Source organism: Malus domestica, chromosome 16 (assembly GCF_042453785.1).
Source record: "Malus domestica chromosome 16, GDT2T_hap1".
In the NCBI taxonomy this organism is placed as follows: Eukaryota; Viridiplantae; Streptophyta; class Magnoliopsida; order Rosales; family Rosaceae; genus Malus; species Malus domestica.
The window spans coordinates 2,986,582-3,011,044 of NC_091676.1; the positions used below are offsets into that span (position 1 = coordinate 2,986,582).

A 24,463-nucleotide genomic window follows, 5' to 3' on the forward strand; every position below is an offset into this window, starting at 1 on the left:
TTTCCGCTTGATGCCGTTTAGGTGTCATACAGTTGATTACAGTCTTGATTAATTTTAAGCATTGTAAATTAAAAAAGAGTGTTTAGACTTGGTTAAACGATTGCCTAAATACATCTAGATTGCGGTTATTACTTAAATAAGATATAGACGACTTTCAGCTACAATTTTATTTTTCAATAAATTATTCAAGTATTAAACAATTATTGAATATTTAGATGAACATGTATAATGATTTCTAATGTTTTAACTTATATCTTGACCGTAATGTTGTATAAATTTATCTCAAAGACATCGATGTAATTAAAAGTGTAACCATTTATCATGGCCGGCATAAAACTGGAGGAAACAAACTTGGAGTTGCGCACTAGGCATTGCCGTATCTTACGAGTCCTCGTCAGCACGATCCACACACGCACCCAACTCCGAAAAAGACAAACTTGCCATCCCCGTGAACCGTGAAAAACACGTGAAAAACGCGACCTAAATGAACGGAATTTGGGGGCGGATTAGACCTTCTGCCCCTGCATCATGTGATTGCTTTTAAAACCCACCATCGCAACACGCGGGACCCCGTTTGCCCTTCGCATCACTCCTTCTCTACCTCCCATCATCTACGTTTGTTGACAAAAGAAAATCATAAAATAAAATATAAATAATCTGGCGCCAAAAGTAAGTAAATACAAAAAATAATGGACATTAGGGCCACGTGGAAACGTGGAGGCAGATGTCCCGGCGGCAAGTTGACAAACCTAAAAACAAGAAACAGTAATGTATCAATAGAGGAGCGGCTGCCATACGTACGTACGTTTAGACTCGGAGGTAGCCATATTTCCGTAATGCTACGAAGATTAAATTTATAAATAAAAATTTTAATTAAATTATTTGTTATGAATAGAAATAAGTACATTTAATGTTAACGTTTAAGTCATAATACAATCTTTAATTTACATGTTGTTTAGTTTTCAAAATTTGTCTATAAATTTAATATCTCTAGCATTACTCTTGGTTTTTCTTCTACAAATTGAAAATTTTCCATGTTTCCGATGTTGAAGGCCACTTCATGTGTAATCGAATAAGTAAAGATACATAAAATTATACATTTTCCTTACTTCTAATACGAGAAGTGGAGTACCGCTTAAATACAGGGCAAAACTCTTTTGAAATGGAGTTGGAATGCTGTTTCAGCCTTGGCATGCGATGTATATGCCAAATGTAACTGAATTTATCTATATATGTTCGTATACTGGTCGTATTAACTTACGGTTACGGTTCCATGTAATAGTAGTCAATACACAACTCATAATATTCATCTTGTAAACTAGAAGTATACTTTATCAAAGTAATACTTGTTGAATGGTTTTGGTATATTTAACGTTATAATTAGGTATACATGAGCCTTAATATCGTGCAATTGTTGAGTCGTGTTTGAAATTGCTACCATTAATGTGACAGTGCTAGAAATATGTAACAGACGATAACATAATATCACGTGGAAACTATAAGGCAGCCCCAAGCGAGAAGCATGAGATCGAGGAAGAGATTGATGCCGATTCTCTCCCCTCCTCTCACAGTTTTTTTTTTTCTTTCTCTTTTACAAAAATGAAATCTTGAGCGTTCAAACCGGATAGTAAAAAAGAGAGAAAAAAAAAGAAGAAGGGAGAAAATCCTTGTTCGAAAAACATAGTGGAAATGTTTGTGCTCTGAAGGACGATTTGAAAGAGTAGGGAGAGTAAAATATGGATGAGGTTGTCCTCCCACCCGGCGGCTACCTTTTGAATTTTCATACCAAACAACCCTAAGGATGAAGAATGTCTTCGTTGACGCGGTTGTTTGATTCCACAAATTGCAACTAGGGACATTTTTCTTAAACGTCCCTAATAGGCTAATTGAATCATGCTACATTAAATAACGAGTGGTGTTAATTATTTGGTACATATGTTGACTCTTCCGTCGAGAAGATGGGTTGTGATGGAAATAAATTTTCAAATATTGAATTTTATATGAAACAATATTTTTTTCCCCCCGCATGATCCATATGACCATTGGGATTAGTGGATTCTCAAATCTTTCTGGACGCCTTAAAGTATATTGACTTTGTTGTTTTTCTTGGTGCGGCACATAACGTAGTCACATTCGTTGTTTATTATGAATTCGGATCCTCTCTGGATGTTAGGTTCGGAGCTTGACAACCAAGAAATTCAAGAATTTGGTTTGTGTAAAAGAGAAATTGGAGCCTTTGATTTGTGTCAAGTGGACCATTGAACAAAGTTAATAAGAACCGTTGAATTCAATTTGAATTGTCCAGATTGCTTGATCCTTGAACTCCGGACAGTGAGTTCCGGAGTGAATTGTAATCCGTTTATTATCTTAATTTTTTGATAAATGAATTACAATTGTTGAATTATAGAAAAATTTGGTAAAACTTGATTCATGTGTAAAGTAATTATGTGCGATTTTGGTAGCTGAATCAAGAATTTTACATGTTAAGCATTCGATTTGAATTAGTGACTCAAAGTAACCGTGATTTTGGTGTAAATTAAAAAAAAAAGTTATGTCCATTATCAAAGCATGGTTTAAATGACTCACAAGGAATTTATAACACATACCTAATCTTAATCTTTATAACTTTCCAAAATCCCGACTTTATATATTGCATAAATAAATAAAAAAATTAGCACTGATACTCCAAAATTTTATTTTGCACTTTTTATAATTAAAAAAAATACAAATATAATAAAATGCGAATAATAATTTTTGATAAAAAGAGGCAATATGGTATTGTTCCTTTGGTGTACTACTACTGTACTACACCACGGCACTTACGCTATTTCATTTGGTTTTGGTGCCCATCAACATCATCACCCACACAATCAACCACCCAATAAAGCTCTTACCGGAATTCCCGATCAATACCTACAACTTTCTCTTCCACACCACCCCGTTCCCTTTTACCATAAAGTCAAGTCCCGCCCCGGGTCAATTCCATATCTAAATCCACCTTAATCCAACCCCCAATCCAATCCCATCGATTCCATTCTAAAACGCCCAACCCACCTTTCCCAAAGCACCCTCGCACTTGCCCATATTTTCATTCTTTTTCGGGATTTTTAACAAAATACTTCTGTTATTGTTCGCTTTTAACGAAACTGACATTTTTACTCTAAAAAATCACTCATGGTACTATTCATTACAATACATTTTTGTCGTTTTAATTAAAACTCAAAATTTTTAAACTTTTTTCATTAGTTTTTCTTCATCTTTCACTCACATGTCGTGAAACAAACCGAAACAACTCGTATGACACTATTGTTATATTGTTCTTACACTACTGTTATAACGTTTTGTCCTTACACGTTTACACTACTGTTATAACATTAGCTCAGAATAAGAGTGTTGTTATACACATACCCATTTTTACTTTCCTTTTCATTTTAAAAAGGGATGTGATATCCACACACATCTTTTTACTTATCTCACACCTTTTTGGTTTTCAGCCATCGGATCGGATGAATTGAAGAAGATCAACAGATATAAATTAACAAGAGGTGTGTGAGAAGTAAAAAATGATGTGTGGATAGCACACTCTTTTAAAAAAATGTGATTTAAAATTACAAAAATTAAAGAATAGCACTATCTTTAAACAAACGCACCGCAACTAATAAAACCACAATCTTTTAGTCAGCTGAGCCGAGCCGAACAGACGGAACATACGAACCTAACAGCGCCGGGATTGACTAGTACGGGTAGGACCCATGACTGACCGGACTCCAACCCGGAATTCAATCGAGTTAATAGAAACAAATCTGGAAACAGGGAACCACCATATAAAAAAGCAAATAAATAAAAAAGGGAAAAAAATGTGAAAAGAAAGGCAAGGCGTCCGTGATGGACTAAGTATTCCATCCCACGCGCCCTGCGTCACATCACCACACACACTCTTCCTTTCTCTCTCTACTTTCTCTCTCTACATTGTCCCCTTATATAATCCTTCTCTCCTCGCTTTGTCACCACCACCACATCCCCACGCTTCATCTGAAAAACTCTCCTCTCTCTTGCGATTGGTAATATTTCACACATGGAGGACTACACCTCAAATAACAAGAAGCGGGTCCGAGATAACTCGGACGACTCGGCCGAGGTGAAGCGGCTCAGGGAAGACCTTCTGGGTTTTCTCGACGACTCGGACGCCGATCCCACGGCTCAGGACCTCGACTCCGTCATGAGGAGCTTCGAGGAAGAGATAGCTGCTGCAACAAATTCTTGTCGGTCGTCGCCGCGTCCGGCATCGGATACGGAGCAAGCATCGGAGACCGATCCAGCTTCCGTGCCGGTGGTTGACCTGACGTCAGAGTCCGGCGAGTCAAATCCCGACCTTGGATACCTGCTAGAAGCTTCGGACGACGAGCTGGGCCTGCCTCCGTCGGAGAACTTCAGCGACGAGGCGGCGAAAGGCGGAGAAAACGAGTTGGTACGAGTTTCGTCCGACTTGTCCGGTGCCGACGATCTATGGCGGTTCGACGATCCCGTTCCGAGTTACGACTCGTTGTTTTTAGGAAGTCAAGATAAAATTAACTTTCACGATAGCGGATCTGAATACGATGCGTTTGACGGGCTGTTCGGAAACAACGACGTGTATTTTGACTCGGCTGATTACGGCGAGTTTTCGTGGCGTTTCGAAACACTGCCGGCGCAGTAGCTCGAAACGTAACGGTGCCGCTTGGTCGGAATACAACGCCGGTCCGATCTGTAAATTTTTTTTTTGTTATAATTTTTTTTTAAAAGGGGATCGTGAAAAGAAATATGTAGGACAGTTAGACTGGGACTTTAGGCTGATATGGAAGATGACAGAGTCACAAACAAATTCGTTGGCGCCAAAAGAAAAATTGAAAAAGGAAATTGTTGGGAATCTGTTCTTGTTAAAGGATTAAGCAAAATTTATTTGGTTAATTTTAATTAAATCAAGATTATTGGGAATATATGTGAAATTACCATTATCTCATTCAGATGCTTGACCAATTCCTAGATTTATCTCGTCCAATTTGAACTCTTAGGAGGACAAGATTTTTGAATTTTCACAATTTAAACACTGTTTACAAAATTTGATTTGAAATTTTGATTTAGCATTATTTTTATTTTATGTAAGACAACGATAGAAGGAGGGTTCAAAACCGAGACCTAGTTGTGGGAGCGAACCTGAGACCTGGTTAACACGTGTAACTTTTTTAATTAAGTTTATTATATTAGCATTTCATAAATTGTTGAATAAATTCTACGTACTTAATACACCTTATATTTACTTTTTCAATTAAAAATTATCTTAATACACCCCACTTCCTTCCCCATAATACCCTCACACCCCACATTCTTAATATACATCTTACATTTTCTACACACATCCCACATTTTTTATACATTTCTCAATTCTTATAACACTCATTTTTTATTTTATCGAATGATTTCAAACTATATGAACTTTAGTTTGCCGAATGATTTCAAATTGAATGATTTAAAAAAATGTTTAGACTCATTTGAATGTTTTTCAATTACAATAATAATGATTTCAAAGCTTTCGAAACACCGATTTCGTGTTCCATTCGTCAAAAATAATTTTTCTCAATCAACATGTTTATAGTTTCATTGCTTAGGATTTTATTCAACAATGGAGAATGATAGGGATTTTGATAGTTGAAATAGATAAATAATATGTTAAAAGAGATTTGTAGTATATTTATAAAATTTTTATTATTTTTTAAACCTAAGAAGGTCAAAATTGTCATTACATAGTAGAGTAAATAAGTCATTAATATTAAATTTTAATATGGGGTGCATTTAACATTTTTTGAGATGCTAATATAAAAAGCCTTTTAATTATTCCTAAATCATCCGCGTGATAATTTGTTTGGGATGTTACAATTACTTACTTTGAACTATTTAGTATACGGTTTAATTATATTTATTTCAATTATAAGTGAGATTTTAAATTCTAATTTTGTAAATAATGAGGTCGAAACCATTGAATTATTATATAAAAAATAATAATATAAACCTCACTGAATAGATTTGGAGGACAAGAAATTGTTTATATGTATAATTTGTTGATGTTTGTCAAAATTATGATGTTCAATGAATTTTATGAAACGAGGGGATTTCTAAGGCCGCCTTGTATGGGAGAAATTTTTAATTGTGATGGGAATACGGATGGTACATTACGTATTTTTATGCAAGTGGTAGAAAATTTTAATTTTTAAGTTATTAACCTTTTAACACACATAACTCACAATTTATATAGGAACACATGATATATCACCTCTTGTGATGGTCACATTGAAAAATCTCTCCTTGTATGGAGGATTCAATGGGATGATGTGGCATGATTCCAGCAGTGGGCTCAACTTCTTTTTTTGGTTAATTAAGTGGCCCAAATTAAAGAGGCCCATATATATTATACAATGTCATCAAAGTTGGTGGACTAATTGTTTTAAATTTTTCCCATACACGTGGCATATTTTGAATCGATTACTTTCTAAAGGATAACTGTTATTTATGAAAAAAAAAAACTAAGAATTGATATTTATCCATTAAAACTCAAACAATCGACAATTAAATAACAATTAAATTTTATGTTCAATCGATCGTTTATTTGATATATGAGTGATTAATTAATCTTTCTGCTAAAAAATACTTAAGGAATCTTTAATTTACTTATATTTTTTTTTGCAAATAAAACATTTACACAGTGTTTTAAGAAAAAGAATGATTATGGTTTTGACATGTATTGTAAATCGTTTAATTCATATGGTGAAGGTGTACCAAGGCAGGAGCAAAGTATTTTCAAAAGAAAAACCTTTTGATGTTAACATATGTTCCAAATATAAATTTTTATTTTCATTAAACAATATTATAATAATTATTAGCGTGAATCTCACATGAGAGAGATGAGGGACCTTACAAGAGTATAAAAGTATGTTGAACTACTTTCAATATTGCCTATTAGTCTTGTGGTGAAACCTCAACTTTTTTTACGTCATAACAGGTTGTCCTATGTGCTCGTATTAGGTTTGAAATGAATCCCACATAGAGAACATGAAGGAACTTGCATGAGGCCCTAAACTTATAAATAAGCTGAGTTACTTTCCGTATTGTCAATTAATTTTATAGTAGAATTTCAACATCGAACAATTGAAATAAGCAAACTATTGAAGCATAAAAATAATTGAAGTGGAAAACAAATAGAAGCGGTGTACGCATGCCTATCCTTCATTATATTTGGCCATACATGGCAATGATTGCACTAGAATCACGGCTACACATGCGACACACCCTCCTCCTATCCCACTCGCCCTTTTTTCCTCTGTTTTTTTATTTACATGACATGATTTTATCAGCTATCGTAAATTTTAAATAATATAAAATCGCCGCAATAAATAGAAATAATAATGAGTAAAAAGGTGCATAGACAACTCAAGGTAAATACAATAGTGGACTCGTCGTGAGGCCTTTTAATACTTGCTATCAACATCTAGCATTGCTAAAACATCTTATTACCAAATTTATTAAGGAGATGGATTGTCTGTGATTCCCTTTCCTTCCCATATTCTTTTCATGCCTTGCAGTTTTATGCGATTACGGTTAAAAAATATCAACATTTTATATTAATTTTTTTATAAAAATAATAAGATAAAAATTAATATTGACATGATTTAATCGTGACCGCACAAAATAAGAAGGTATGAGGAGGAGAGGGCAGACAATCCATCTCCATTTATTAAAGGAGGAACGTGATTAAGGTACTAAAACGTCAAATTAAGGCACTAAAAACATCAAATGAGTTGCAAATGACAAAAATACCCTGCGAGGATCAAACGGTGATATCAGAGCCACCAGACACAAAAATCAAGCTCGCTATATTCACCAGTTCCCCAAAATAGGCAACGCGCCTCTTTTTAATTTCAAAATCTACGCGCCCATCGCCACCTTCTCACTTCAAATCCAACGTATATTCAAGTGCACGCGTTTCACATTCTCCCTTAAGTGCGTATGCATTAGGACCAGTGACCGCTGTATATAAACCAGAAAATTTGGGATTTTTGTCGACTTTTGTCTGCTGCTGCTTCACTTTACTTGCGCATTCGGCTTCTTTCTCTGAAACCCATTACGGATCACAGCCGCCGAGGCTGTACGGGCGGCGGCGATTCCGTCGAGAAGAAGATGAAGATCTTCGTCAAGACTCTCAAGGGCACGCACTTCGACCTCGAAGTGAAGCCCGAGGACACGGTTAGCATCAATCCTTCTGATTAAATTTAGTTTCTCAATTTTTAATTTCGTGTTAATTTCATAATTTGCATGAAATAATGCTCAATTGTGATCGTATTCGGAGTGCTTTCTAGAGTTTTTGTTTCGAATATCCGTTTGTTTCGTTATTTGGTAAGGGATTAGCGTGTAAGCATTAAGAGATTATTTTTCTGCTTTTGCTTGTGTAAGCATTAAGAATTGAAGAGATTAATTGGACTTAGGTTTTTGATTAGTTTATAGTGGAATTGGAATCTGTGAATTTACGTTTCCATTATTAATTTAATCCTTGTTTTTTGTTTGCCAATTTTCTTATCGTTGTTTTTCTTGAAATTTATGAATTTTGCTGTATGGGAGACTTTGGAATAGCATTGAGCTTTCTAGTTGTAGGAAATGTAGTTTGTTGGTGTTGTAAATTATAATTTTACTTTGCTGTCTGCTACGCGGAAATCGCTGACTACTTGATCGAAGATACGATAATCATGACCAACTGATATTCTCTCTAGGTTGCTGATGTGAAGAAACATATAGAAGCTTGTAAGGGTTCAGATGTTTACCCTGCTTCACAACAGATGCTAATTCATCAAGGAAAAGTGCTTAAAGATGACACAACGTTGGACGGAAATAAAGTTGCGGAAAATAGCTTTGTTGTGATAATGTTGACTAAGGTAATGGTTTCTTCTTCGATTTAGTAATTTAAGAGTAATGTTAGGGAGACTAAGTTTGGAGACTAAATTTGCAAACTAAATGATGTGTCACCAATAGGAATAAGCACGTTTATCAACGTTTAAGTAATCAACAAATCATCAACTTCCATGTCCTTTAGTTAGCAACTCTAGTAATACTTTTGTGTAAAATTTGGTTCCTTGAAGTTGGTGATGTCATCGGAATACCCTGGTTCTTTCACATCTGATTTATGCTAAGTTGCTAACTACTTGTCTAGTTTAAATTCCTTCTCCCACCAGCTCAGACCTTAGTCTCTATAATGTTGCTTGATCTGTTTTTTCTTTGTCTGTTTAGAATGTGACAAGCTTCTGACAAAAAAAAAATGTTGAACGGACACAAGTTGTTATTATGCTCAACTCCTGTTTAATGGTTGTTGACTTTATATTACTTAAAAATGCTAGAGTAAGAGCCCACCTGGCGGTGAAGGTTCAGGTGCATCAACAGCGGCTACAACTGAGGTAAGTGTTTCATCCTCTTGTCATTGTTTACATTGGTTCAGTAACCCAGAGTCCCATACTGGCTGAGAATGGTGCGGCAACATATAATTGTTTCCGAATGCTCGCAGGCTAAACTTTAAAATTCTGATGCTTAAATTTGTTTCTTGAGATAGGCATCTTCTGTTAGTGTGACAAAATTTATAAGGATTTTCTTTAGAAGATGTTATAGTGGCTGACAAATTAGGGTACTTTTCGTGTTGAGTGCTTATATGCAATCGTTGTAATGTTTAAACATAAGACATGGTTAACTTGGATGGCTGGTATTTGATATTAAAAAGTTGAAAGCCTCAAATTTTCTGGGTGAAATGATGTTCTTTTGTAAATTCTCTCCCTCATTCTACTCTTCGGGAGAAGATATACCTGATGCTCGTTTTAAAATATGTGCAGGCACCACAGCCAAGTGCACATACTGGTGCTCCAACTGCGACATTAACGGCAACTCCGGCCCCTGTAGCAGCCTCAGCACTGTGAGTTAGAGATCTTTCATGCCATTATTTTTTTTATAAGTTTTAGGTGTAGCAACAACATGTTGTTCATCTTTCTTTATACATGTTTTGTTTGTTATTATCTTAATTTCTCAGGCCTGCACCTGTTACCACACCTGCTCCTGTCGCTTCCCCTACCACGGAGTGAGTATTATTATTCCTTCTGGTGATGCTCTCTGTTTGAAATTTGGAGCCTCATGTGTTTCATATTCATGTAATTAGTATTACCTCTGCTTCTCCCCACCCCTTCCTTATTGGCTTTGCATATTCTTTTCTTGTCTAAAAGTAATTCAGTGTAATTGTTGAAGCAGTTCACAAGCAGATTCTTACGGCCAAGCTGCATCTGATCTGGTAGCTGGAACTAACTTGGAGGGAACAATTCAGCAAATTCTAGATATGGGTGGAGGGACGTGGGACAGGGATACTGTTGTACGTGCTCTTCGTGCTGCATTCAACAACCCAGCAAGAGCTATTGACTATCTTTATTCTGTAAGCGAAGATGTTGTAATGAAAAATTTACAAGTTGATCTACCTCTTTTAGTTATATACCTTCCAAATTATGTCCTAAGCTTTCAACAAGGGTAACAAGGTTGAGTAGTATTATTGATAAAAAAAATTGTTGATGGTAGTGATTTTCAGAACCAAAGAGTAGCAGTTATCCCTGCTCTTGGATTATTGATGTCTTTTCCTTTTGATGTCAATTTCGTGTTTCTTGAAGGGTATCCCTGAGCAACCTGAAGCTCCACCTACAGTCCCTATTCCTGTGAGTGAGCAAGTCACAAACCCTCCAGCACAACCAGCATCCGCTCCTCCAAGCAGACCTAATGCCGATCCTTTAAATCTGTTTCCGCAGGTACTTCTTATGCAGAACTCTAACAAATTATGGTAGGGAATTTTCTTTAGGTAAACTTGAATTTTGTTGAAGCAGGGCCTTCCGAACGTGGGTGCTGGTGGTGCAGGCAATCTTGATTTTCTTCGTGACAACCAACAGGTCTCTCTCTCTCTCTCTCTCTCTATATGTTGCTTGTGCGTGTGTGCACATCTGTGCACACAGCCATGCTTAAACATTGTGGTTTCCTTTCTAAATTTTTTTATTAAAAACCTGCTTTATAACTTTGTACTTGGTGTTGTTTATTTCAGTTCCAAGCCTTGCGATCTATGGTGCAGGCTAATCCACAAATATTGCAGGTTCTTTCCCACCCAAATGTGATGTATTTACCATCTTCTTTTGGCACTCATTATATTATTCTGGTCACAGCCTATGCTTCAAGAGTTGGGGAAACAAAACCCTAATCTAGTGAGGCTAATTGGCACGCATCAGGCTGACTTCCTTCGCCTGATTAACGAACCTGCTGAAGGTGGAGAAGGGTAAGGAGCTTATCTTACCTTCTATGTAGTATTTTAGTCTTTAGTGGCGTCATGTTGGTTACATGTCTGTTAACATTTACGCACGTTTATGGTGCACATTGTTCAATTTGTTTCAGGAACGTACTGGGGGATGCAGCAGTGCCACAGGCAATAACTATCACTCGTGAGGAGCGTGAAGCTATAGAACGTGTAAGTTCTTTCTTTTCTTTGTTACTCTGTTAATTAAATAGATGCAGTGCATAGGAATGTAGTTATAATTATGTTAAATAACAAGTTGGAACGTGTTTCAATAGAACATATCTAAGATGAAAACAGAACATACAGCCTTGTGGTCACCTCTACTTGAACAAACTTAACTGAAATTCATCAATTGTAAAGTGTATTTTTCATTTAAGCAAATACACGTTACGAGGAAAGTAGGGATCTTACAGAACTTGATGAATGTCCAATCGTTAACCTCAAGGGTTTGAAAGTCTTTCGGTCTTGTTCTATCTTCCTAGAAACGTGTGGCGCTTTGTTGGAAACATTTCTACATTCATTACCTGATCGGCTTGATGGTTTCAGAAGTTTTAATTTTCTTCTTGTGGCTACTGTATCCACTCTTTTGAATGATGTTAGGAACTCATGATTTCTCCGGTTTTAAGAGTTGTCATATTCGTTTAACAATTTATGATTTGTTTCCTACTCTTCTTTGAGAAGAAGACAATTTTCGTTCTCATTGACGATTTCTTTTCTCGCCCAGCTTGAAGCAATGGGGTTCGCTCGAGCAATTGTATTGCAGGTGTTCTTTGCCTGCAACAAGAACGAAGAATTGGCCGCCAACTACCTCTTAGACCACATGCATGAATTTGAGGACTAAAATCTATGGAAGATCACCGGTCCAACCCGTCATCTGAAAAATGAAAAAGATTTGAAGAACCCCTCTTCTGGCCTCCATTTCTAGATCTATTGCCTTTTTTTCCCCTTCACATTTAACCCTTATTAGTTTGGAGTTTGGATTATATGTGGGTTGTCTGTAATGCACAAGAATATAACTTCTTCGCAAATCTGCTCTCTTCGTTTCTTCTTTTTTTCCCATCTATGCAAGACAAGAAATTTTTTAGTAGGATAGTCTGATCATGTGATTGGTTAGGCACTCTCACAAGCAGCGGCGGATACAAGAAATATTATGGGGAGGGTCAGTAAGAATAACGCGGTTAGAGCACAAATTTTTTCGGACGTAATAGCATGCAAATGGCATTTCATCGAGCCTTGATAGCCCCAAGTAATTTGTCAAGTCTTATTGCACGCTTGTCGACAAATGCCAACAGCTTTCGAGTGAGCACGTCGACAGATGTCAACATATATTGAGTGAGCTTTTTGACACATGCTCATAGCAATTCGTCTAGCAATTGAAGGGCAGATTTTAAGGGCAATGGGCATCTCAAATTTTCAATTGGTAACACCATCTCTTCCATAAAGAACTTCTGAGCTTGGGGGGTCCCAAGGTGGATTCGTCCTTGCTCATAAAGAGTGGGATCCGGTATTTTGAATTGTAGTTTTGTGGGATCAATTGTTGGTCCGTCTTGGTCCAAATATCGTCACAAAACATCAGGAAGGCGAAGGCCACACATTCTATGGCACACAAATATTGGATGCAGGACAAGAAATTTACGGTCGCCGTCGCAGTATTCAGTGTGAACGCATGGTTTTGAATCTTATTTGCAGTGCGCTGTCGCAATATCTTCCAAATTAGCCATAATGAATACAAAGATAAACGAAGACCACAAAGCCGCACAAAAACAATAAAAAAAATAGTAGTAATAATAATCGACGAGAAAATGTGATGGTCGGCAGTGCCTATATAGCCTTACATTCACAAGGATTTACCATACAGTCGAAGAAAACCGAGAATAAAATTTACACACAAAATGAGAGGAGAGCAAATAATAGAGTTTATGTTTTTATTAGAGGTGTGTTGGGAATGACGCCGAGGACCGTCACTCAAGTTCTGCTCCTTCTCGATGTAAAAAAGTTCCTAGGTTTTACTCCTGTTGCGAAGGAGATAAACTTTGGTAGGAGTTTGAACTCAACGTGAAATCAACTAGTTAGATCAAAATTCAGAATCTCGTGCTTTTGTATAAGCGCTTTACAAATGAACATCCTTTTCAAATTTTGCTACTTATCGGTGTATAAGATTTTTCAGGCGCACTCCCAGTCAATCCTGCTTAGCATGCGAGTTAATTATATACACATTATATATAATCTTTCACTAGGAGTTGCCTACTTGGCTACTTTCTCCCTAAAAAGATATTTGACCTACTTCTTTTTGTTCTTCGATCTGTCAATGAAGCAAACACAGAAAACGCGCGGGTGAGGTGGTACGTCGTTTGTTCTTCCATTTTTTATGTTTGGTTCGTCGTTTAAGTTGCAGCTGTACAGCAAATAATAGAAAGAGGTGGAGTGCTCTTTTTGTATTTTGGTATGTCTGGAATCAAATCCAATCTTGCATATTCGAAGTCGATATCAAGGTGCTGAATATTCAACGATGACTCACTGTATTGTATAATATAATGCATCCCACCGTAAATCGCAAAGGAAGGGCATGACTTATATATTGGGTTTGAATCATGAACGATGACAACTTAATCATGTAACTAGGAGAAAGTTGAGGGTTCACTGTAAAATCAATTGTCAATATGAAAAATAGTTTAACCTCTTATAAGTCTTGCAATGGATGGCGTGAAGTAGGTGTTGTTGTTTGGCTTCACACTAGGGCAATGCTCTGGTACCATTGGAAAAGTTGAGGTTACAGTATAATACTATTTGGCAATAAGGGAATAGCTTAATTACTTAAAAGGTCTTGTAAGGTTCCTGTTTCTATTAATGTGAGATTCATTCTCAACATAAGTCGCATTATCGTCGTATGTGGAAACAATAATTTATTTGGACGTAACTCAACTTCGAATGAAGCACAATATACATCGTTGTGTTTTTGTGCATTCGAAGAAAGTTGAGATTCCATCACAAAACTAAGTAACCCGACTACTTATAAGCACATACAAAACCTTTCTTTTTCTCAATTTAGGATTAATACTCTCAACAACATTAAATAATTTACTGCCTGGTCTAAGTTAGTCCAACATTTAGTATCTATAAATATTTTTAGATACAGCAACCAGCAAGTGCCCGAAATGAAAGAAACCAGAAAATCTCTAGGGATTGCTTGATTCTGCCTCTATACTTTACAAGAAAAAAAGATTATGCCCTCTATACGTAGATAAATAAATTAGGATGAAGCTGTCCACATACTCTTATTTTACTTTCCACACACGCTTCTTCAACCGTCTAAACGAATGAATTGAAGATGATCAATAAACATAAATTAACAAATTATGTTAAAGATAAAAATGAGTGTATGAATAACAACACCCTGCATTATTCTTTCTCACGCCTGCAACATGAAAAGTGAACATACGGTGTGGTTCTTTGACTCATTGACTCTTTTTCTTGATTGGTGTATAGAAAGAAGTAGTCCGGAGCCAAAAAAATTCCTCTCTCGATGGAGTTGTGGTGTTTTAGTCTTCTCCTAGAGCATCGTCGTCGATGGAAAATAAGAGAGTGGATATGTATAGGTTTTACAGTTTTGCCTTTGGAGTCTATAGACAAACATCGGAGGACCTGATTCACTCAAGCACTTGTAAATTCGGATAATTGTATGTAATCTCTATCTTTCAGTGGATTGGTGACGAGAGTTCAACAACATATACCGTCCATAACAAACCTACTTCTTTTACCTCAGTTTTCTTCTCTTTTTTTTAATTTTTATTATTATTATTAATTTTGTTTTGGTAAAGTTTATATTTGAATGTAAATAGACTAACACATTGTTATAACCAAACGATCTAATACGTAACATTCACACTTTCGCATCACAAGGGTTTACAGTTAACAAACTTCATTAGGTTTTTGTAGATAGGAAACAATTAAACTTTATTATGGTTATCTTTTTTCTTGTTCCCAAATTCTTTTCGGGTGAAAATCATACCACCTATCCATGTGTATGATTGCAATACTATATTAAAAGATTGAAAGCTCCCTACCCGTCAACGTCATATGCATCCACCACCCTTGCAAGTTACAATAATTATATTTTCACATCTTAGACTATGAGCTTGTATGAAATGTAGTTTGAAGAGTACTTTTAAATGACTGAATATGTTTTTGCAACAATTATACTTTCACATCTTAGACTATGAGCTTGTTTGAAAAGTACTTTTAAATGATTGAATATGCTTTTAGAAAAAATATTTTTGGGGTCCAAAAGCACTTGAAATACTTTTCCAGAATTAACTTACGATACGTTCGGAAGTACTTTGAAAATGACTGAAAGCATGAAATGCTTTTTCAGAATTGACTTAGGGTTCGTTTGGAAGTGTATTTAAAATGACCAAAAGCGTTTTTAGTCATAATGTTTTTGAAATCAATAGTTAGTAAAAAACCAATTGGATCCAAAAAAAAACTTAAAGTAAGAAGCACAAATTTGGTGCTTTTTACAACCCAAAAGCAATTTCTCAAAAACGTTTTGAGTTATTTTAAAAACATTTCCAAACGAGCCCTTACATTTTTACTAATCATATTCTCTAAAAGTACTTTAATTCATTTTGAAGCTCTTTCCAAACTAACCCTATGTCACCTATTCTTAACCCTTTTTAGAGTAGCTTCAGCGTATGCTGGAGCCCGATGGATAGGCACTCGAACAGGGCCACATCGCCCCAGCAACAAAGTCCAGCCCACGCTAGCAATTGAGCCCGAGGGAGAGGCCCGGCACGAGTAGCTGCCCCGAGAGCCTGATGACCAGGTGACGCAAGGCTGACGCTAAGGCGACGTCAGCCACGTCTATATGTTTTTTGCGTCAGGCGCGTGCGCTTCAAGCGCGCGTGGTGGCGCGTCATCTGACATGTTTTTAGACGTGGGGCTCGACGACACTTTTTTGAAATGTTACCGTTGGGGAAGCCACGTGGCTTCTCCACGTCCGTTGAATTTCAATGGCTACATTTTATGGACCGTTGGATTTCCAACTGTAAATTTTTTTTAAAACCTTCATTAATTTCTGCCGTTGGATTTGAGATCAACGGTCCACATTATTCGTCTTTATAAATTAAAAAAAACAGTAAAAAAATCTGAAATCTTATCGTTGTGCCACATTTGGAGGGTTGGAATTCAAAATTTTTTTAATCCAATGACAGAGATTAATTATGTGAATAAAAAGTTTAAAAAATACTAATATTTTGCATTAGAAATTACAAATAAAATTATTTTATAAATAAAAAATACTAATATTTTATTGCCTATTGCCAGGACTATTCAGTGTAGAGGTGGAGATACAAAAGGCAGTTACTGTTCATTAAGGGCATTTACTATTCACTGGGTGGATTAAATAGTGAATAGCCCTAGGGAGCCTTTGTAACGGTAGAGTTGCTCTTAGGCAATCACGTTTTGTTAGGTGATGCACTGTATATGTGTGTGTGTGTATATAAATATATTCATTACATAAAAGTCATATTAACTACAATGCAAAATGTCTTTTTCCTTATAGGTGAGAAATATTAATTTTAACTCTTGTGAATGAAAATTCGATATAAGAAACTATTATGACAAACTGATAACGTTACTTTAACTCAAATTTGTATTAAAGAAAAGAAAAACATCGAAATCATCCTAACCCTAAGAACAAAAATCATAACTTAAGCAAAACCGGTGAGCCAGAGAGTTTTATCAGAGCAAGGACCACACTGGTTTCCAGGACCCCATCTAGCCCACCCCACTGATCTCTTTGAATCACAATCAAAATCCGAGTGATTTAGAAAGAGTCGCGTACAGTCACGTTGATCTGAGTCATTTTATGGAATTACACTTGGAAAGGTATTGTAGGACACGTGGTTGGGTAGTGGGTGATCGACCACCCTCTCTGTTACTTACGATACCGCCGGAATATTTGAAAGGCCAATTAATACCCATTACCCATGCATATGTAGGTGAACAAGTTTATCTACATATGATTTATCTTAAGATTAATTATTTCCACTGATTAGTGATTACCATCTCATGTTATGTTTTACATGCTAGCAATATTTTCGACCGTTGATTGAATCCAGTTATGTTCAGATTAACTATAAAAAAAATTACTCATACACGCATAAACGACTGAATTAACACATCCATGCGTAAATAAAAGGCATTATATTTGTTATAAATGTTTGCTTTTGGTGACTTTTTCAGCTTTCACCGGTTCACCACCTCTTGCCAGCGTCATGCCTCACGTCAAGCGCACTATGCCTTTCACGCCTTCTATCATTTAGCTACGGCTTTTTTTGTAGTTTTGTGTTTCAATATTTGTTTGTTCCTCTCCTGCCCCATCGTGTAATGCTTGGCTGCATTGATAAATGGAATCCCCCACAGTGTCAGTGTGAACAATCGACTTATTGGCTTAACTTATTTGATCTATACATGGAAATTAAAATGCGTCCAGGTCCTCCGTGAACTAATATTATATAAAACAACATCAATAGTTAGTTAATAATGATGTTCAAGATATTGATGAGGATGGCAAGAATCTGCGACGTAGAAGCCTAATTTGGATGATTATTAAGCGATCTATGTGAATAAACTTTTAGTTGTGACGGGAACACAAATGGTACATCACGTGTTTTAATAGAAGTGGTGAGAAATTTTATTTTTTAAGTTATTAACAGTTTAGCACACATATCCCACAATTTGTATAGTAACATGTGATGTATCACCCTATGTATCAGTCACACTGAAAAACCTCTCATCCATGTGAATCATGATGCGATTTGAAGTTGTTCAATAATTGCTTGACAAATGGTCATATATTTTGAACTCATCTTTATTTAGAAAAAGCTTCTCGCTCGCAAAAAGCGAGTGCAGAAATTTTAGTTATATATACTTTTATCTTTATTTGTAGACCTGTCTTAATAACTTCATGTTAAATATTGCAGGCATATTTAGTTAACAAAAATGATTTCATTGGTTAACCTAAAGCATTTTTCACTTAATTTGTTTTACAAAAGATCATGATTCATGACCATTTTGATTTGCACCATGGCCAAGATATCTAAATTCTAAAAATTAATGTTAGTTCCCAAATTGGCCGAAAAGCGAAAGGAATGATTGATTGATATTTAAGTGCATAGTAAACAAATTGATTATAGAACAACGAGGTGGATTGTCGGCCTTCCTATTTCCATATTCTTCACATCCCCATCTGTTTTGTGTGGTCACGGTTAAACTACACTAACATTTTATATTCATATTACTTTTTGTTTTATTATTTTTATAAAAAAAAATCAATATAAAATGTTGACGTGACTTAACTGTGACCACACAAACAGGAGGGATGGAAAGATTATGGAAATGGGAGGGCAGACAATCCACCTCCATCGAACAATCTTGCCTACCTAAATATTATTCGTTATCGATTTATAGAACTCCATTTTTATAATTAGAACCGTTCATATTATAAATCATTTTATAAAGATCTCGTCTGTAAAAAATCAATTAAAACTAAGGTCATTTAGTCATCGAACTGTATAAAAATAAATTAACGGAATTGGTAAAAGCATTACGAACCATCTATGTATTCGCTAAAATAGATTAACAAAACAACTTTAGTTTTAATTCATCTTTTACAGAGATGATCTTTACAGTGTGATTTATAATATGAACGGTTCTAATCATAAGTACAAAACTTTGTGGTTCGAACACAAAAAATTTTGAGTTAGAGTTCCTACTCATCTTTGAATAGCCTGTTCTTGATTATATAACACCAAAAACGTGTAATTATATTAATTACATCATATATACTAATATAGTGTTGCCCTATACATGTTTTGTCGAGAATAACTTTCTTATACAACAATATATTTACTCTAAGAGTTGAAATTGATTATTAATTAGTCATCGTCAACGAGATTTAAATTTAAGATCTCTCACTTATAAAAAAAATAAAAATATTACTAGACCGTTTCATTAAATGACTCGTCTATAATAACTTTAGACTATAGCAAAAAATTCTTATGTGGAGGAAGAGAGGGAAGGTAACCGAACAAAAGAAATAATGCAACAAATCATTCTATATATTTATGAACAGTGAACACCGCCAGGACCTGCAATAATATATAACACACTTAATCAGATGAGATAAAAAAGAATTTTCAGGTACCTTAACTAGGGATTGAGCCTAACTAGGGAAGTAGCCAAGAATTGACACATGCACATATATGGAAAGTTATTATAACTTTTAAAGTGGCAGGGAGCTTAAGGGGAGGGATCCCCATTTTTTCAAAAAAAATGGGGACACGCTCCCCACCGTTAGATTGACTTTAATGAAATTGTGTGGTTGAGATTAAAACACAGGCCATAGAATCTCAACCACAGGATTTCATTTAATTCAAATCCAACGGTGGGGAGCGTGTCCCCATTTTTTTGAAAAAATGGGGATCCCTCCCCTTAAGCAATTCCTTTAAAGTGGACTCCTGTTTGTAATCGTGTCCGGATTTTCAGATTTAATGGATTAAGAGGAAGGTATCCGGATAGGACCCCTTTCCCATATATATTGACACAATTAGGTTTTAGGTAATCTATAACTGGGGAAAATCATAAGAAGAAATATATAAAACCTTAAAAAGCCCAGAATGTGAATCCCTTCTTTTGAAAACAGTCCACAATCGATATAGGGTAAAAGAATAAGAAATATCGCATTTGTAAGTGGTGGATTAACTCGATTGATAACTTTGATCTTTTAACTTTGTGTGTCGGATTCAAACTCATCTCTTTTTCTCCTCTAATCTAACTTGTAATAATAGAAAAACAAATATAGAAGTGAAGCTTTCAAATGCATGTATGGCTAGCTATAGTCGACTATTGTTTTAGTTTTTTGGTACAAGCCTTTCAGCTTGCCAATAATCGTGAGGAAATTAAAGCCATGCGCCAGTCCCTCGGCATTACAAGAGACAAGTTATGAAAACTGTAAATTGGAATACTCGTCTGTCCATATACATGCTACCTTCTTTTGTCTTGGTTTCAAAAGTTGTCAAAAATCAAAATCTCTGCTGCACTCCATATTTTTTTGACCATTTTTTATAGGCCACAATTTGCCTACCCCACCCACACTCGCAAAACAAAACAAAAAGAAAAAAGAAATAAAAAGAAATATACAATAATTAACAATAATACCATCAATATTATGGAACACATTTGTGGCCACGTATACATGAAAGAGTAGTAGGCGTAAGCGTAACTCAGACAAGTTACTCTGCTAAGTGCTAACTCTATCCTTTCCTTCATATCATTGCCTATAAATAATGGAGCTTCGTTGGTCACTTTAAAGCAGTATAGGAGAAAGACCAAAACTAGAAGATGGAGGAGCAAGGCAGCAGCCATGCTGCAAGGAAGAAGGGAGGCTTGGTCACAATGCCCTTCATCTTTGGTAAGAGCTAATAATATTTACCGTTTTCAAATTTCCGTTGGAGTTTAGTTTACGACAGTGTGCTCTTTTCTTTGCACCGTAGTTTGGATATTTTTCTATATTTAGATGAATTTAGCATAGATTATCTTGCCGTTGTCAACTTCTTATTCTTTCTTTCTTAATTTATTTTGATTTTAATTAACTATGTTATTAATCAGTCTATTGTTATTGTTGGATTTGTGCGTGTGTAGCTAATGAGGTTTGTGAGAAGTTGGCTGTGGTGGGATTCCATGCAAACATGATAAGCTACTTGACAACGCAGCTTCATATGCCGTTAACAAAAGCAGCCAACACCCTTACCAGTATTGGTGGCACTGCAAACTTGACCCCCTTGCTTGGCGCCTTTATTTCTGATGCCTACATTGGCCGCTTCTGGACTATCACTATTTCTTCCATTATATACCAGATTGTAATTCTCTCTCTCTCTCTCTCTCTCTCTCTCTCTCTCTCTCTCTCTCTATACATACATATATATATATATATATACATATATATATATATATATAGCTATACATCATGCACTACTGAGTACAAGTTTGTAACTCAATTGATTAATTAATATCATATTTACTCATGCAATTTAGTTGGTTAAGATAATATTTAAGTTTTATTTCTTAGTTATCAAACACCATAAGGGCTTATAATTCATATATTACTCATGCATGTGCTTGAAGTACTTTCTCAAAAGTTCTTATCAACACCATGGAGTCTTTTTCGTGACTCGAGTATAAGAAAAAGAACAATGATCTAGAATTTGTCACAAAGTTAAATAGTTAAAATTACTAAAAAGTATATCCAATATGATTGAGTTGAATTTTTTTTAACTCAATGTCACAAATCAGGCTCTTAGAATAGTGCTAAATTACCTTGTCAAATTTATTTGTTTATTAATTAAATATTAATTCCTATTAACGTTTGTATTTGTACAATTAATCAATGAACCAGGGAATGATTTGCTTAACAGTATCAGCAGTACTTCCACAACTGAGACCTCCCCCATGCACCCACGACCAAGTTTGCGAAGAAGCCGACGGATGGCAGCTAGCAATTCTGTATGTCTCCCTCTTACTAGGAGCACTCGCGTCGGGAGGAATCCGGCCCTGCGTCGTGGCATTCGGGGCGGATCAGTTCGACGAGAATGACGAAAAACAAACCACCAAGACGTGGAACTACTTCAACTGGTACTATTTTGTGATGGGGGTATCAATATTAGTGTCTGTAACGGTGCTTGTGTATATTCAAGACAACATTGGATGGGGTTGGGGACTTGGAATTCCAACTATAGCCATGTTTCTCTCAGTTATTGCGTTTGTGATCGGGTACCCGCTTTACCGGAACTTGGCTCCGGCCGGGAGTCCGTTTACCCGGTTGATACAAGTGTCGGTGGCTGCCTACAAGAAGAGAAAGCTGTCTATGGTGTCTGATCCTAGAATGTTGTACCAGAACGATGAACTTGACCGTCCTATTTCTATTGGTGGAAAGCTTCTTCACACCAAGCATTTGAAGTAACTCTCTCTCTCTCTCTCTCTCTCTCTCTCTCTCTCAAAGTGTTGTGGTACTTTTTACCTGCTTTTTTAATTACTTGGCGAAATTGGCTTGTCCCCCTTCTTTTACCGAGAAGGGATGATATGACTACCACCATCATCACCAAATTATCATGGTTGTTGTTAGGTGGAATCATGTTGCAGGTAAGGACTAGATCATTTTGTCCATGCATTATTCATATATGTTTTTGATGTAGGGACCACAATCCTTTTATCTTCCTTGAGCAGCAGCACCGCACACTTGTGTTTCTGTCACTGTTGTTCTTATGCTATGTAACAGATGTCTCGCGTCTTCTACTCCATTAGCAGAGACTCAGATTCATCCCCACCCACCTCCTAAGTCACCTTTGAAATTTCCACACCGTGGCTCAACTTAGCTTCACATGTGTGTGAATCTAAATCATTAGTTAACTGATAGACAGTTTAGATTTAATAGAATTCATATTACATAAGACTGTGAATCTGAACAGTTAATTAATGCAGATTTCTTGATATCTAGACTGTTTGGCAATATAACATCACCCTAAACCATAACATTACGTATGGTGATCAAATAATGCAGATTTCTTGACAAAGCAGCGATCGCGACGGAGGAGGACAATCTCAAGTCACCAAACTTATGGAGGATCAACACCGTTCATCGCATCGAAGAACTGAAATCCGTGATCAGAATGGGACCTATATGGGGAACAGGAATACTCCTCACCACAGCCTATGCCCAACAAGGCACATTCGTACTCCAACAAGCCAAAACCATGGACAGGCACCTCACAAAGTCCTTTGAAATCCCTGCAGGCTCCATGTCAGTCTTTACCATAGTCACCATGCTCTCCACCCTCGCATTGTACGACCGCCTCTTCATTCCGGTAGCTAGAAAGTTCACCGGGCTAGAGCGGGGAATAACATACTTCCAGAGAATGGGAATAGGGTTTTTCATTTCGATATTCGCCACATTGGTCGGCGGATTTGTAGAAATAAAGCGAAAAGAGGCGGCTTTTGCACACGGGTTGGTCGATCATCCTCATGATACAATCCCCATTTCAGTGTTTTGGTTAGTTCCTCAGTATGCCCTTCATGGGATAGCTGAAGCATTCATGTCAATCGGGCACCTCGAGTTTTTCTATGACCAGTCGCCGGAGAGCATGAGAAGCACCGCTGCCGCGCTGTTTTCGACCTCTATCTCTGTCGGGAACTATGTGAGCACTATTTTGGTGTCACTGGTGCACAAATTTAGTGCTGGCCCTAATGGATCGAACTGGCTGCCGGATAATAATTTGAACAAAGGGAAGTTGGAGAACTTCTATTGGTTAATCACGGTATTACAAGTTGTTAATCTTATTTACTACATATTTTGTGCCAAAACGTATACGTTTAAGTCGATTCAGGTCGTAAAGAAAGAAGGTGCCGAGTCTGGAGAAAATCAAGTGGAGCTTGCCAATAAGGCGCAATTGGCTTAATTAGTATCTGTTAATTAAATAATTAGTGCGGAGGCAGGTAGTCATTAGTCATTAGTTAATATAGCTAGTAACTAGATGCTGGCATTTTAGTGTATAGATATGAGAAGAATATCTACTTTGGATTAATAAAATTATCAATGAAACATCCAGTTTGTATGATCTTTTTATTATGTATATTAAAATCTTGGAAGCAGATGAATTTCACTAATTCTTACTCTTGTTTTCCTTTTATTTTAGGAAAAATAATGCTTGAAAATTTTGAGTTTTAACGATAAGGACAAAATAAAGGGTAAAGTGAATAGTACCAGGATTGCATTTTTAGTGTACAAATATGATTTTTCGTTAAAATGAACAGTACCGAAAGTTTTTCGTTAAAATTCCTTTTTATTTTTGTTCCCTAAAAGATGTGATGAAGGTGTTCACCGATCACCCCTTAATTTTATTAAAATAAAAATAGAAATACAAACAAGAGGGACATACAGTCAAACCTCGACCAAGGGTCCAAGACCTCTAAAATTTTCTAATCACACAATATCAACTATATATTTATACATATAACACGTGCACA

At 36.2% G+C, this 24,463-nt stretch overlaps 3 protein-coding genes across 3 annotated transcripts; all 3 read left to right on the plus strand.

The window, feature by feature from the left end:
* Positions 1–4,075: 4,075 nt before the first annotated feature.
* LOC103402708 (uncharacterized) lies at positions 4,076–4,696 on the plus strand. The gene has a single exon (XM_008341459.4). It carries the CDS (start codon positions 4,076–4,078, stop codon positions 4,694–4,696), a length of 621 nt encoding a protein of 206 aa, XP_008339681.2.
* Positions 4,697–7,950: 3,254 nt separating this feature from the next.
* LOC103431823 (ubiquitin receptor RAD23c-like) lies at positions 7,951–12,467 on the plus strand. Its single transcript, XM_008369992.4, has 12 exons — positions 7,951–8,274; positions 8,796–8,957; positions 9,417–9,473; positions 9,900–9,979; positions 10,094–10,141; positions 10,309–10,486; positions 10,716–10,850; positions 10,926–10,988; positions 11,138–11,185; positions 11,256–11,365; positions 11,482–11,554; positions 12,108–12,467. Exons 1-12 carry the CDS (start codon positions 8,209–8,211, stop codon positions 12,222–12,224), a joined length of 1,137 nt encoding a protein of 378 aa, XP_008368214.3. The 5' UTR covers positions 7,951–8,208; the 3' UTR covers positions 12,225–12,467.
* Positions 12,468–20,609: 8,142 nt separating this feature from the next.
* Positions 20,610–24,103, plus strand: LOC103402709 (protein NRT1/ PTR FAMILY 3.1). Its single transcript, XM_008341460.4, has 4 exons — positions 20,610–20,855; positions 21,086–21,303; positions 21,840–22,399; positions 23,001–24,103. Exons 1-4 carry the CDS (start codon positions 20,786–20,788, stop codon positions 23,893–23,895), a joined length of 1,743 nt encoding a protein of 580 aa, XP_008339682.3. The 5' UTR covers positions 20,610–20,785; the 3' UTR covers positions 23,896–24,103.
* The last annotated feature ends 360 nt before the right edge of the window (positions 24,104–24,463 follow it).

Coding starts and splice junctions, on each gene's coding strand:
- LOC103402708 (XM_008341459.4), top strand. CDS start 4,076: ATGGAGGACTACACCTCAAATAACAAGAAGCGGGTCCGAGATAACTCG.
- LOC103431823 (XM_008369992.4), top strand. CDS start 8,209: ATGAAGATCTTCGTCAAGACTCTCAAGGGCACGCACTTCGACCTCGAA. Junction 8,958..9,416: donor TTGTGATAATGTTGACTAAG/GTAATGGTTTCT, acceptor TAAAAATGCTAG/AGTAAGAGCCCACCTGGCGG. Junction 10,487..10,715: donor CTATTGACTATCTTTATTCT/GTAAGCGAAGAT, acceptor TGTTTCTTGAAG/GGTATCCCTGAGCAACCTGA.
- LOC103402709 (XM_008341460.4), top strand. CDS start 20,786: ATGGAGGAGCAAGGCAGCAGCCATGCTGCAAGGAAGAAGGGAGGCTTG. Junction 20,856..21,085: donor CACAATGCCCTTCATCTTTG/GTAAGAGCTAAT, acceptor GTGCGTGTGTAG/CTAATGAGGTTTGTGAGAAG. Junction 21,304..21,839: donor CTTCCATTATATACCAGATT/GTAATTCTCTCT, acceptor TCAATGAACCAG/GGAATGATTTGCTTAACAGT.